Here is a 15,088-nt window from a genome sequence, read left to right as displayed (position 1 = left end):
CGCGCTCCTCCCACGAGGATGGCGTAAGCTGACGTCAGGACAACAGTCTCAGGTGTGGCTTTAAAAGCGGCCAGTGTAAATAACAGGAAAGATCCAGAATATTAGTCATTTTTGAAAGATCTAGAAAGATCCAGACTTTACTACTGTGATTTTCTTCATGTACAAACTACAATGACTGATATTATTTTATTTGAAAACGTTGCTGCCCACGTCTCTTCCCGTGTTTTCTGCATTACATTTTGCGAGTCATGTTAACATTATAAAAATAGTTATTTATTTTGTTTTTATTTTGAAAGCTCATATCGGAAGTGTTGTAACAGGGTAAAGAGTGTTTGCTGCCTCCGAGTGGTGTAAATGGATAACTGCAACACATTAAATTAGTCAAACCAGCATTAAATAGTTTAGGAAGTGCTGAGCATACACCTAGATAAATAAGACTTGGATTATATTGTATGAATTGTGCGAGTTTGTATACAGATGTTTTTTATAAAGTTTTGCTGTTAAAGGTGGTCCCCAGTTAGTCAGTAAATATAATTGCCATTTTCTGTGGAGGCATGCCAGAAAAAACAAAGTTTCACTTCCAAATTCCATGTGACATGATGTGATTAACTGATTTACAAATGATCATTTTATGGGTGAAGTATTCTTTAAGCTCAAAAATATGAGCCAAACCAATATTACTCTTGCTATAAGTCAAATATTTTATCAGTAATCAAATAATGTGAGATTGTAAACTTCAACTGTGGCCCTACAAACTGTTAATTTGGCACTGGGGAGCGACTTATGTTTTGTATTTAGCTTGGGGGAGCGACATACATATGGTTGCATTTTGTCTTTATATTAACACCAATTTTGAAAGAAAACCTGCTCTCCAAACTTGCCAAAATAATGCAGTTTATCACAGCCAGAAACTGTAAAAACAGTAATTAACATTGGATCACTTTATTCTACATGTCTTGTTTAAAAATTTGCCCAAAATAAACTGTTTGCACTAACAGCACGACAAGAGTGAAAATGCAAGACTTTCTTACACTCCAGGATTTCACCTTCAGTTTTTCACTTTCAAACTTCAAAGGGTAGAATACAGTTTTAAAAACCTATAACAACTAATTTATGGTGGAGGAAAGTCATGCATTTTCTCGAAGTCACTTGAGGAAAAATGTTTGTAGCTTCAGGGAGGGAAAGAAAAAAAGTAAGAAGTAACACCTCAGCCACCCCTTCCCCTTCTAAATAGAGAACCGTCACTTTGTATCAGTATGCTATCATGCTATCAAAAACACAGGTAGAAGACAACGAGTAATTTAGGAGAAATGACCCAGAAATTAGCAAGAAATTATTTTTTTTAAAAAGTACAAAAACCCTAAAAATTAGCATAAAACAAACAAACAAACAAAAAGGAAAGTAAAAAGCAAACAAAAAAAAACAAGAAGAAAATAACCTTTCCTTTATTCAAAATTATAATAATTCTGTAAGGATGTTTTAAATTAGTAACTATGATTTACTGGAAAGTGTGATGCATTGTGGGAGACACATAACATTTTGCACTGACAGTATTACACTGGAGATAGACTGAGGGAGTTCAGGAATGTCCTTTAAAATTTCCTTTAACCATAGAAAACACCACACTTTGACTTTGCTGTGTTTCATTGCTTTTTTATCTGTTTGATACGAGGTGTCCTTTGTCCCCTAAACAGTAAAAGTGATAGATTGAGGAAAGTATTGGCTTCCAGTAAATGTCCTCCCTAAGCCGTAATGCCCTGATCCCTGTTTAGATACCAGATGTCCAGAGTACTCCACAGTAGATTGTAAGCTGCTGTGCAAATTCTTATGGTATTAGTTGAATCAAACTGCAAATTTGAGGGAGGCCTTTTATTGTGACCATCCCAAGGCACTCCTGTGTAGTGATTCTTATTTTAATTAATGTATTTTTGAGCCTTAATTTAGCAAAAAAAAAACAACCTTTGAGATTAAAAATCTCTGTTTCAGTAGTTTCTGCTTATCAGCATCTTGATATGCCACACCAGTCATGTGGATGGATCACCTTAGAGCAGTGCTCACAAACATGGATTTTTAACAAATTTGGGACCAAAACTGAGGGAAATATATCTATTAAGTGCATACAAAAGTCATAGATCTTTAATTTAAACAGGAGCAAAAAAAAGTCCTGCCTTTTAAGTTTTTGTTCAGTATATTTTGTTGTGTCATAGTATATATGGAGCCAATACATACTACATTATCTTTCATATATTTTTCACTCTAATGTCAATTTAACTTGAAACAACAACTAGTAAGAGGTAGTAAGTATAGCAGTGATGAATTCTACCTCAAAGAGGTCTGCAGAGACGCAACACTTTACTCTTTACTATGCATATATATATATATATATATATATATATATATATATAGATAGATAGATAGATAGATAGATAGATAGATAGATAGATAGATAGATAGATAGATAGATAGATTTGCACAGCTCTCTACATAATGCTGAAGTCATGCCATGCATTTGGCTTGAGTATCATTCTGTATATTATAGCTTTTGAATGTCTTTTGTGTTGTTTTCTTATTTTGCTTTATTTATTATTTTCAGCAGCTTTGCCTGTTCTTACCTGTTCATCTTACTTGTATCACTGTTGCATTAAAATTTCCCCACAGGGGATCAGTAATATAATACCTTATCTTAAATATGCACACCAGTATCTTTATTTTACTTTTTTTTAGGATTAGCCAACTTGAGGGTTGATTTAGACTTAATAGGAGTCAGAATAAATTCAATCTTGTAAGCCTGGAAATATAAGGTTCTCTCCAGTGGGTCGACAGCAGCTCTGATAAACTGATTGGTGAAGATTTGCTGAGCCAGATAGAAAAATAGTTATGTGCTTTCTATCTTTTTAAATATTAAACCCCAAAAGAGTCTTTGAAAAAGCCTCAAGTAATATTCAGCCCTCATGAAAATGTGTGTAACTGAGTTTTATTAAAAAGTGAGATAGAGCCATATAATTCCAATATCACAATTTGACATCAAATTTTTAAACTCAAGTCCAATCATCCAATCTTTTGACAATTTACAGAGAACGGATCTTAAAGTATGCTCTTGACTTTGAGTTTGGACTGTTCTCTCAGTTGAGTAAGTGTAATGGAGTGAAATCGACCCCGACATTGTTTTAGATGGCACACGGGCTAAATCTCTTGCAAACTAATGGCTTAAAATGTGAATTTATCCGAGCAGAGAACCTCTTGGTTTAGTGCTACCAGGCTGAGTGGTGTCTTTGCAGGTTTTACCAGCTGATGGCAGCAGGATTCCTCTGCAAACCACTGAGCTGAGGAAGAATTGTCAATAGAGAGGGATCCCAAAGGATTTAGTGCTACATTTTGTAACACAACTTGTGTATTTGTGTATAAATTGTCACTTAATATGAAATATCTTTTAATTATTGCATTTAATTGTGACTATAACATAAAATGCACAACATTGCCAACAATTGAAACAGCAGTCTATATTTACTTTCTTGAATGTATCTTCCATCCTTAATAATTGATGGATTTGGTATTAAGGAAGGATTGCTGTGTCTTTTTCTGTGTGTTGCTATTATTCTCCTGAATATTTCAGCTACTGAGGAACCAAAGTTATAAGAAAAGATCAATACAGTAGCTGATTGAAAAAACATTAATAGAACATATTCCTCCTCTGAGATGTTAAATATAATGTACGAGTGTGGGAACATACAGAGGCAGTTACAGAGAGCATAAATTTCTCTCCTGTTCTGCGGCACCTGCCTCATAAGCTGCTAACGCTGCGTCCAGATGGCACCACTCTGAAAACACCTGGCCCTCCACACACACACACACACGCACACACACACACACACACACACAAACACACATCCTTACAGCTCTCTCACATGCCGCAGACCCACACCTCTTCTTCCGTTGCTGTTAGGGATGCAATTACAGATTATCAGTCATATTAGAGGATAACAGAATCTCTCAGCAGAGCAGTTGAATAATGTCTAGAGCTCTGGTTCCCAAGCTTTTTTTGTATGGGATGCCTGGGAGTAAAATGACAACCCCTGACTAAATGACATATTTTATGTCTAAAACGGTACAATTAACCCAAACAGTAAACACAATGACTGCAGGAAGTTCGTGTAAAACAAGTGTTTTGGGTGAATTTAAAGCAGATTATTTCCTATGAATAATACATTAGAAATTAATATTCCTGATATTTTTAGGAATTAGTTAATACAATTCTCTGTTTGTCAGACTAACTTACTTAATACTCCTGTTTTATTTTATTTTATTTTATTTTTTTACAATTTCAGTGTTTTCTTTCCTCTGAAAAACTGGCCATTTTTCTATCAGATTTTTTTTTAACCATGCGGGTCACCTTTGTGCTTTTATCCTGTGAGTTTTTTTTTTTAAAGTTTCTATTTTAAATAGTCTCACCTTAAAAAAATAATAATTATAATTTCTTCTGGTTTTCTTCACAGAAATTAATGCAATGCTGAGACAGACATACTATATATATATATGTATATATATATATATATTTTTTATACCCTTTAAAATCAAGAAAGCCTCACAACCCCCCATGAGGCTTTGGGGACCCGCAGGTTGGGAACCACTGGTCTACAGTATATTAATTCCAGTCACTTGTGTTCTTTACCGAAGGTTGGAAGGTGCTGTCAAAAGAACCACTTAGTGCATTTTTTTCCCTCTTGACCAACGATAAACTGAGGAGTCATCTTCACTTTAAAACAAAGAAGGAACTATATAAACCTCAAATGCAAGCCACATACCAAAGTATTAGTTCTATTTAAGACATATCTGTCTTGTCAAGCTTTTGTGCATTTTTTACACTTTGCGTGACATCTTTACCCAGTCCCAGTATAGTGCAAAAAGTAGTTTTAAAAGGATTTTTTTTCCCAACTCAACTTGCTTTGCCTTGGGGGCCACTTTAGCAAAATGACAGGAGGCCAGGGGCCAGTAAATGAACAGACATTAATAATTAATTGATAAAAACATTAGCCTGGACCTCAGTTGTGGGGTCCGGAGGATCCCACCATGCTACATTTTGATAAACATGCTCTATTTTAATGTTTTATTATGCACTCTAATACCTTATTTGTGTTCAAAGTACAAAAAAAGTATTCACAGTGAAAATCAGTGAAGAGGGTTGAGATTATTGGCAGGCCACTCAGCACGATTATGGACCAGATTTGGCCTTCTGGCCATAAGTTGAATATCCTAATACATGAAGGCTCAGTCAGTATTAAACAACATTCAAATGTTTGCTAACAAACTTTTGCTATAACATCTGGTAGTTAAATGCTTAATTGATTGCTGTAGGTCAATGACAGAGGTCAGAGGTCAGCCCTTGCTCAGGAACATTTTGGCAAACTGGATGTTTTGGTCACAAAAACATGGTTTGTCCTCACCACACTAGCCACATATTATTGGTCCACGTGTAGTAAACCCTCAAGACATTTGTTTGTTATGTTTGTGTCAACAGTTTTGTTTGTGTCACAGAATGAACACTAGAAAGCAAACGGCCACTAGAGGGCACAACAGGTCTTTTTATGCACACTGAAGCAGGTCTTCTGAGACTTTGGGTTGGATGTAGAGGTCAAAGAGGCCTAAAGGTCTGTAGGTAAACTAGTGCCTTCATATTTATAAAGTCAGAGTGAGTTGTTCACAAGAAAATGCAGGATGCAGAATGAGAGAGCGACTCTGTTTCTCCAGAATGTGAACGTGAACTCAGCCTCATCATCAGACAGCAACTAAAAGTCAAAAACACATATTTTTTGCAGCATCATTTTCTGTTGGTAAAGAACAGCAGTAGCAGCAGTGAAACATAAGCCTCGAGTTTGTCGAGCATGCATCTCTAAAGTTCACATTAAGCTTCAATCTGTCTTTTTGTGTTCAAACACGCTGTCTTGTTTTTGCTGCAGTGTAGCTCTACAGTAAATATCTCTGGGGTTTTTGGTATTTTCTGTACAGCAGCAGATGGCTGGGCTGCAGAGTACAGTCACCGCTCTCTCTAAGCAGATCTTTTGTAATGTGAGGAAACAGCGAGGGACTGCTAGCTATCCTGCCATCACTTCCAATTTGGCTGCAATCAAAATAAACTAGAGCAACTGGTTAGTATCTGATGATTAGAATAAATAAATGCATTTCTCAGGCTTTGTCTCAACTTTGTCTACAATTTTTGTACTTGCATTCAAAGTTTAGGAATGTAAGTCTTGTATTGCATCACAGCAAAATACACCTGCATAAAGGTGACATGCATAAGAGGAGTTTATTTATTACATAGCTCTCTTAGGAAACGGCATTGGAGTTTTGGGGCATTTGATGCTGTCGAAAGTGCTTAAAATCAAACAGACCCATAATTTGCAGTTACTTATATACACATGCACAGAAGCTATATGAGGTATGATAACAGGCAGCCACAGTGACAGGCAGACTATATGCACTTATTCATTTTTCCACCCATCCAAAACCATTTGGGATTATATGGAGGATGGCTTAAAAATTCGGATAGGCTACACTTTTTTATATTCCTGTAGAGTTGAATTATTATATTGAAGTTGAATAATAAGCACTGAGTCAAACAGCACACCCTTCATCTGCGGAGCTGTAATTAACGGGGGCAAAATGCAGGCGGTGGCGAAGGAAAAAAAATGCAAATTATTCTGCACAAAGGCTCCTCACAAATTGGCGTCACCATTTCTCAAATTATATCATTACTATATTTTGAAAATGTTAATCTGTTGAGCGGATTTCCCGGGGGAGTTGAGTAAATTAGTTCTATTTCCGAGACTGCCTCTCTGCAAAGGCACGGCAGCGACAAGCACCTCTGATTTGCTGATTACAATTAGACTCCCCAGTTTGGGCTCCTTCAAGCATTGATAATTTTCGGCATATTAAGCACGTTTTAGCAAAGGTGATAAGTCAGTTTTAATTGAAATGAAATTATTATTCTAATGGAAGTTTGGTTATTATTATTAGGAGGCACTAGTCATTCTAGCTTCATTTTTAATATATAAATGCTGGGGAGTAAAAAAAAAAGATTTTGAAGGGCATTAGGGTGTCAGGATTGAATGAGGTAATTTGAAGGGAATTACTTTCTCTTCTATCAGAAATGAACTGAATTAAAAGTCCAAATCAATCGCTTTCACTTCTCCATTCTACTTTGACAGCGGCACAATTACAGATAATTAGATGGGAGGAAACTTTTAATTGTGGGATTAGAGGGAGAGAGAATTTGTAGGATCAGAGGGAAATTTTCGAGGCAGAGTTTCTTGCTTAAAATCGAATCAAAGGATTTGCGAGCTTAAAATGGCACCCAGCTCCTTTTTTCTCCACTGTTTAATTGGAATTGCATCTAGTTCATCCAAATCATCCAAAACAATTAATTTAGATTTAATTCTATAATTATCATCAAATCGAATAATGTGCAACCTAATTTAGATAGTTAAAAATTAACGTGCGTGAAGTTAATTGAGTAATTAAACTCCTAAACTGCTGCCTATTAATTTGCCTGCCTAATTAAAAATGAATTTGATTCTGTGCTGCTAAAGTAAGCATCAGTGTTGGATGGGCGTCTTGATAAGATCTGTGTCTTTTTTTGGGGGGGCTGGGCTGTATCATTTGAACACCTTTATTAAGTATCATATGAATTTCAGTTATCTGGTTATCTGGAGTCAGGTGAGCTCCAAAATCCTCTTAGGGGACTCAGACAAACAGACAAACAACACCTAAAGGTGGCATTCAAGAGACTTTGGGAGGGAAAGTGCAACTGAAGGTGGCTGACTTCTATTTATTTAGTCCCAAAAAGAAACATTCAAGGGTACAAACGGTCCAAGAAAACATGTGTTTGAAGTATTGTACTAGCTTGATTATAAGTCAATGGGTGAGTGTGTGTGTGTGTGTGTGTGTGTGTGTGTGTGTGTGTGTTAGGGGGACTTTTCTATGTGCTCCATCAGTGCCACTGCTGTTTTTCTTCACTTCATTCATCACTGTGCTGAGTAGTGGACTTAAGAGCACCTCTAAGGGATTATAGCAACATTTAACCCTCCTAAATGATAAAAATAAACATTTAGCATGAAGAAACAATAGCAGAACACAATAACATGTTCCTGGCTATAAGTGTGAAGTGGCTTTAAGTGAAAAGCATCATCTCATATATATGATATATTCTGCAATCTTTGGGGTTGTTATTGGCCACTGTATCTTGAAGTCACTCTTAAGAAAGCATTTCAATGTTATAATTGCAGATTTGTTGTTTGGTTAAGATGAAGGGGTCACAGTTGCATTGAGGTGACAGTGATGTGCATAAAATATTGAGCATTTAGGTTTAGAAAGATGTTTTCCACAATAGTCTTTGGAAATGCCCCACATTTAGGCTTTTATATTAACATATGCTCCCCCATTGTCCATGTAAAGCAATATAACACGTTGATAAAAAAATTCAAAAATTAAAGTAACTATTTTTTTTTTAGGTTAAAAAGTTACAGGCTGCCTTAAAATTTTACATTACCTCAATTTGAGAAGACAAGTTGAATAATTATAAAATTAGCCTAACCTAAAACTTTGAGGCAGCCTGGACACTAGTTTTTTTCTTGTGATTTACACCCAACACTTATGGAGAAAAAAGTGTGCAGATGTGTATCTGTCATGATCTCCCAGCCTTCCTGATTTATCTCCTTGGATGGAAACTTTAATCAATTAGTCTATAGGCCCCTGTGCTTTTATTGATTCAGATCAACAATACATAAATGCAATAAAGACAGCTGCAGCAGACGATTCTCAATGAGAAGGAAAAAAAAACACATTTTTATTATTATTATTTTTTCCTTCTGAACAGCTGCCAAAAGGACCAGTTATAAAAAGGTAACAAGGCAGGGCAACAGCGCGACTGAATGCTGGCCTTGTTCGCCTTATTATCGGGTTAATTAAAGCTAGAATCTGACAATGTCACCCGGTTGTAGAAAAACGGATTTAAATGCAATGTCTCTGGAGACTGTGTCAAGGGCTGCCTTTCATTGAGCTCCTGTGTGCTCGCCCGAGTTGGGAGGACAGCACAGTGTGCTTGGAAATAAACGAAAAGCAATTATTGAATTTTAGATGTTCAAAAAAAAAAAAAAAAAAAAAAAGACAGAAGTGAATGGGGAGGAATTATTCATAAGATCTTGTCCATGTGCGTTAAAATTAAAGTTAAAATACAAAGAAGGGGGGAAACGCTTCAAAGAGAAGTCTGCTAAAAAGGAAGATGGATAAATAGGCGAGATCATTTCTGAGGAGTTCATTAAAATGTAAGGCTACACACTGAAATACAGAGGGTTGTTATTTGGGCTTGGGGGTCAAGTGACGAGCGGATTATATACTTCCTCATAATAATATTAATTAAACAATTTGCATGCTAATAGGGTAACAATTATCGCAGCTTCTGTTGAGAGATTCAGGTTATTACAACATGCCAATCCGGGTGCCAAGGGTCAGGGAATGAGTGGGGTGCGAAATTTCAACTCTGATTAACATTATGACAGCGCCAGACTTGGGATAAATAAAGTCGAATTAATTATTTGAAAACCTAATGAGCAGATAGGATTTAGGCGAGTCACATATTGAGTGCAGGGGGTTGCACAAGTGGAGGAGCTTTCCAATTTTGTTTCCTGACAGGAAATGTTGCCTGTAATGCAAATATTTAGTTGCTATTTTTTTTATTCTATTGTTCTTTTAGTAGTGGAAGCCTTTTTTCTTTATTTGGTCATATATGTTGTTGAAAACACAATGAAGCTTTTGCCTTGTAACAGTAAAATATTATAGTTTCGCTTTGTACCTTTAGCAATATCTCAACTCCTCTTTTAAACGCGCCAATATTTCAACAATCACTCTATTTTTTTACGCCTTGCACGTGAACCTCTAAAGGTTTAATGTATTTAAATGATGATCCATAAATAATATGGGGTGTATTTTTACACAGTGCACATTCAAAGTGGAGCCCATAGTCTAAAAACAGGTTGTAGACATCCTTTGAAAAAAGTAAATAAAAAAAACAATAATAATAATAATTCAACATTATATTATCAGTTATTATTGATCAGCTTGCACTTTTTTTCTGCTATCTCCACAACAGATGTGCCAATATCCAAGAATAAAGAAAATTAACAATACACAAAAAAAGAAACAAAATAATGATAAACAGCTATTGCTTTAACTTGGATAAAGCAGCTTTTTGTTTCCAAATTGGTGTAATATTCAGCTTTTTGCAGCACCTCCACTGAACAAAAAGTCCGGCAGCCTCTGGCCTAACCCATCCGCCTGTAGCCCTTTCTTCCCGGGATTCAGTGAGCCCTTCCTCCCGGTGGGTCCCCCGTGTAGTTGCGATGTAGTTCTTATCAAAGCCCTCCTGTCTTGTTGTGACAGCTCTGATATTGTTTATTGAGGTGGATGTCAGCTTTAATTAGCAATCGATACGGGGAGCGTTTGCAGAGCGCGTCTCTGACGTCAGAGTCCATTACCGCTTCTCATTGGGTCTCATATTCCCAGAGCCTGGGCTAATTATTGGGAGGTTCATGTGGATAAAGTACAGCTCATCCCTCCCTTCACATCATGTCCCCTACTCGTTGGCCACACTCACTGCATGCTTTTTAAATTCCCATCACCGGCCTCCAGACGTCGTTTCCTTTTGCCTGCGGGATGATGGACAGCAGGATACTGGATCCACCTCACGCCCAGTTCGGAGGCTCTCTCGGCGGGATGGTGGGCTTCCCGTACCATCTGAGCCACCATCACGTTTACGAATTAGCCGGGCATCAACTTCAATCTGCGTCCGCGGTTCCCTTCTCAATAGACGGATTACTTAATGGTTCCTGCACGGCTTCAGTGGGTAATTCCAACCCCCTCTTGTCTTCAGGCTGCGGGATGAATGGAGATAATCAGCAGTACAAACTGACAGGTAAGCCACATTATATACTACACAATAACCTCTCCTCTAGGTCGGCTGCTTGCACAAAGAACAGAAAGAAACAAAGACAGGATATTGCGATACAAGTTATCCTCGTGGTTGTTGTGTTTTTAAAGGGCAAGCCTAGAGCGCGCACACACAGACAGGCAGAGTCTTCGCCTCCCACTTCATTTCCATCTGCGAAAGCTGAAGATGCACCCAAGCAAAAAACAATGTTCCTGTCAGTCAGGAAATACTAGAGCAAGGAAAGGCTCGTGTTAACATCTGAAGGTTTCCTGTGAACTCAGTAAAGGCGACAGATTAGATAGAAGCTGCAGGCAGCATGTGCACATTGCAAAAATCTTAAATGCTTTCACCTTCTCCAGCTGTAAAGTTTGCAGAATTCCTCTTATGTGCGTGAAAACAGTCTTGTTAGAATTGTTTTAAAATGTGGTAATTTAAAAATAATAATTCATCTTTTGTTTACATTCCTTCCTGCTGTCAGACTCGGGGGACCCAGACAAAGATAGTCCTGGTTGCAAGAGACGAAGAACTCGCACAAATTTCACTGGTTGGCAGCTGGAGGAATTAGAAAAGGCTTTTAATGAGAGTCACTATCCCGACGTTTTCATGAGGGAAGCACTGGCTCTTCGGCTGGACTTGATAGAATCAAGGGTTCAGGTAAATATTTATTTTATTCCGTGTGTGTGTGTGTGTGTGTGTATATATATATATATATATATAATGTATATTTTCGTTATCTCTTTGTTTATTATTCATTCATGGATAAAAGCTCAGTTTTTCAATACCATGGACCACACTGCTGAAAAAAAATGCACAATAAACCTTCAGCTAACACAGGTTAATTTGGGTTCATAATATACACCTTGTAATATATTTTTTAATTATTTTTTTTTATAAATAATTAAAATGACTCACTAGATGGATGTGTGTTGTTTGACCTTTCATGGCTTATGTTAGTCCAATAAATCAATTTTACTCACACCTTTATTTTGAAAAATAATGATGCCTTTGGTGCCGGCTGATATTTTTTTATCTTTATGTTTTTATTAAATTATTTATCAGATATCTTGATGCTGTAATTGTCAAAAATATTGGCAGTATTATTTAAAAAAAACCAAAAAATGTTCATTGTATATCAGCCTCAGATAGTTTGATTGCAGAAGTGTTTTTTTTTCGTCATATACTTTTTTCCATACGATATTTTGTTGAGGAAAACAATGAAGTGAACGCAAAATTTAATTGCAGAGTTTGCATAGTAATAATAAATAATAAAAATGAAATATTACGCCTGACCTTAACCTCCCTTTAAATGTAAAACTTCATTTGTTAAGCTTCAGTCTAACTTTTTGCAGCCTTGTCTGTGCACAGATTTTTTTTCAATCAGGCCTAATTAAAAGCCTGCATATAACAGCAAGAGCAAAGTGTAACCTCACTGTTTGTTTAATTACCATATTGTTAAAAACACTGACAATTTTTGCCCTAATTAATTTCCCCCCTCTTGCAATGACAGATTATTACACATGTTTTCACTTCCTCCTCTGCAGGTATGGTTTCAAAATCGCAGAGCCAAATGGAGGAAAAAGGAGAACACAAAGAAAGGTCCGGGTCGACCTGCTCACAACGCCCACCCCACCACCTGCAGCGGGGAGCCCATGGACCCAGAGGAGATCGCCCGGAGAGAGCTGGACAGGATGGAGAAGAAGAAACGAAAGCAGGAGCGCCGGCTGCTCAAGTCCCAGAACAAGCTCGCTGCTGGGGATTTATTTCACACCCCGGGATCAGACAGCGACAGCGGGGTGTCGCATGTGACCGACTCTGACCACGCAAGCCTGCATTACGACTCTGTGGGGGGGAACCAATCGAGCTGCGACCAAACACCTCATCCTCTCCAGACCCAAAACCAGAACCAAAGACACTTGGACCGGGACGCTGGCGCACCCGAGCTGGACTCGACCGACGCCAGCCACCGGTCCAGCCTGTGCGCCAACAACAACAGCGCGTCCAGCGTGCAGAAACTCAACCCTTTTAGCGTCGAAAGCCTCCTTTCGGACTCCAGACCGAGACGCAACCCCGCGGCCTTACCCTCCTCACGGCCTTTGATAGGAAAAGGACACTTTCTGCTCTATCCCATCACACAGCCGCTTGGATTCATTGTTCCTCAAACTGCTCTGAAGACAACAACAGCAACAACAACTGTGGCGAACTGTGACAGCGACGCACCGGCGGACAGAAACCAGTCCAGTGTCCGCTGCGGCAGCTCGGGGGGATGTAGGAGCAGCTCGCCGGAGTGTGCAGACGCCACGCAAAAGGGACAGGTGGGATCCGAGGACAAGACACGTTCACCGCACACCAGCCCGTCCAGGGTCGCCTTTGGCAAAAGTACTCACACCTCTGTTATTTGCAGCGATTCCACTTTCGCCCACGAACACAGTCCACAACTCATTAAGCCTGTCGATGCAGACAGAAAAGAGCATTTAGAGATCAAGGACCACCCTGACAAGTCCGAGTGTGTCCTCAGTGACAGTTCGCCAGAAACAAAGACAGACTCTAAAGAAGATGTCGACATGGAATAAATCATTGGGGGTAAAATAATAATAATAATAATAATCATAACAACAATAACATCATACTGATATAGCCTCTAAACCAGTGGTTCCTAGCTGGTCCAGCATTTCTCCTATAAGGTGCACACATAATAAATCACCATAATTCTGCATCACAAAAAAAAAAATGACAACAAATGTTGGCTTAGAACACAACGAAATATATTGCAAGAATAAACAGACATGGCGCTTCAAAATAAACCCCCCGTGCCAGAATTTCGCTCAAAATAAAGTTTTATCATTATTATTATTATTATTATTATTATTATTATTATTATTATTATTATTATTTAATTCATTTATTTTTTACAAACTTGACACAGGTCACATGCGGTCCATTAAGAATGGATCTGCGACCCACTTTTGGACCACGACCCACCAGTTGGGAACCACTGCTCTTAAACGACACCTTTCATTAGGCCAAAGCTTAACCAGAATTTTTGCATAGGTTTTTTCCCCATTTTGCTGATATTTTGACAACAGTGTGCTCTCTCTGTCTCTCTTCCTCTCTCTATCCTTCTCTCTCTTTGCGAGTGTGTGTGTGAGTCAGGAGTCTCTAGATATCCTTTAATGTGTGATAACTTGTCAAGAAAAAAACAACAAGACCACGAGACCAACAAAAATCCTCAAGAGCTGTAAAAAAGGTATTATACTATTTATATATGTAAGGTTTTTCTTAAATAAATCTATTGTATACAAGCACCTCAAACCGTGTGAGACCTTAAATAGCAGCAGTGCAGGACTACAGTACAGTAGGAAGGGGCTTTCTTAAAAAATCTCATGTTGTACTTTGTATATTGCCTTAACAAATTTATTCATCTATAAGCCCCCACTGAAATGAGGTTACGAGCCTGAGGCGAAAAGGACCCGCTCGACTCCTGCAGAGTTTTGATATGAAAGTAATTATTTTCCCGGTGGCTACTGCAGGGGGATTCAGTTTATTTTAGCTCAAAGGGGGTTATAATACATTACCGATTTCTAGTGATATGAAATCACATAAACTTCCAAGAATAATAGAATTAGCATGAAAAGGCCTGGGTGTCAAATTGAAATAGGAAAATAATAGCCCCGGCAGCTGGGAGTGTGTGTGTTTGTGCATATTGGATAGGAGATGGGGATTCGTGGGGAGGCATTTTCATGAGCTTTTTTTTCCCCTCTCTCCCTCCTCTTCTTCCTCTCTCTCTCCACTTTGTCAGGGCCCCTTGTAGCAGGGCTATATTAAGATAGATGTTCGATGATATCCCTCATTGTTCTGTCGCTTTACATTGATGTTTCTGTGTTATCAGCCTATTGATCATGCGTCGGCTGTAATAGGACGGGCAGAGGCAAACGTGCCTATTTACAATAGCAGAACACATTTGTTCTAATAGGGTTGGTGGTCCCCAGGGAAGCCACGCGGGATCTGGGACATCTGCTCCCTTTTGCAATATTAGCAGTGTTGACCACAATATCACGTCGACCCAAGGAAGAAATGTCGAGGCTGCTGTGTGGTGTGTAATAACAATAATAA

At 38.2% G+C, this 15,088-nt stretch overlaps 1 protein-coding gene across 1 annotated transcript; it reads left to right on the top strand.

The window, feature by feature from the left end:
- Window positions 1-10,348: 10,348 nt before the first annotated feature.
- On the top strand, window positions 10,349-14,715 carry uncx (UNC homeobox). Its single transcript, XM_042505904.2, has 3 exons — window positions 10,349-10,963; window positions 11,457-11,632; window positions 12,520-14,715. The coding sequence occupies exons 1-3, from the start codon at window positions 10,705-10,707 to the stop codon at window positions 13,546-13,548; spliced, it is 1,464 nt and encodes a 487-aa protein (XP_042361838.1). The 5' UTR covers window positions 10,349-10,704; the 3' UTR covers window positions 13,549-14,715.
- The last annotated feature ends 373 nt before the right edge of the window (window positions 14,716-15,088 follow it).

The sequence above is a fragment of the Plectropomus leopardus genome, chromosome 18 (genome assembly GCF_026936395.1).
Source record: "Plectropomus leopardus strain MGB_pleo_1.0 chromosome 18, ASM2693639v1, whole genome shotgun sequence".
Taxonomy (NCBI): Eukaryota; Metazoa; Chordata; class Actinopteri; order Perciformes; family Serranidae; genus Plectropomus; species Plectropomus leopardus.
This window is presented reverse-complemented; position numbering and strand designations above follow the sequence as displayed.

Coding starts and splice junctions, on each gene's coding strand:
- uncx (XM_042505904.2), top strand. CDS start 10,705: ATGATGGACAGCAGGATACTGGATCCACCTCACGCCCAGTTCGGAGGC. Junction 10,964..11,456: donor TCAGCAGTACAAACTGACAG/GTAAGCCACATT, acceptor TCCTGCTGTCAG/ACTCGGGGGACCCAGACAAA. Junction 11,633..12,519: donor TGATAGAATCAAGGGTTCAG/GTAAATATTTAT, acceptor CCTCCTCTGCAG/GTATGGTTTCAAAATCGCAG.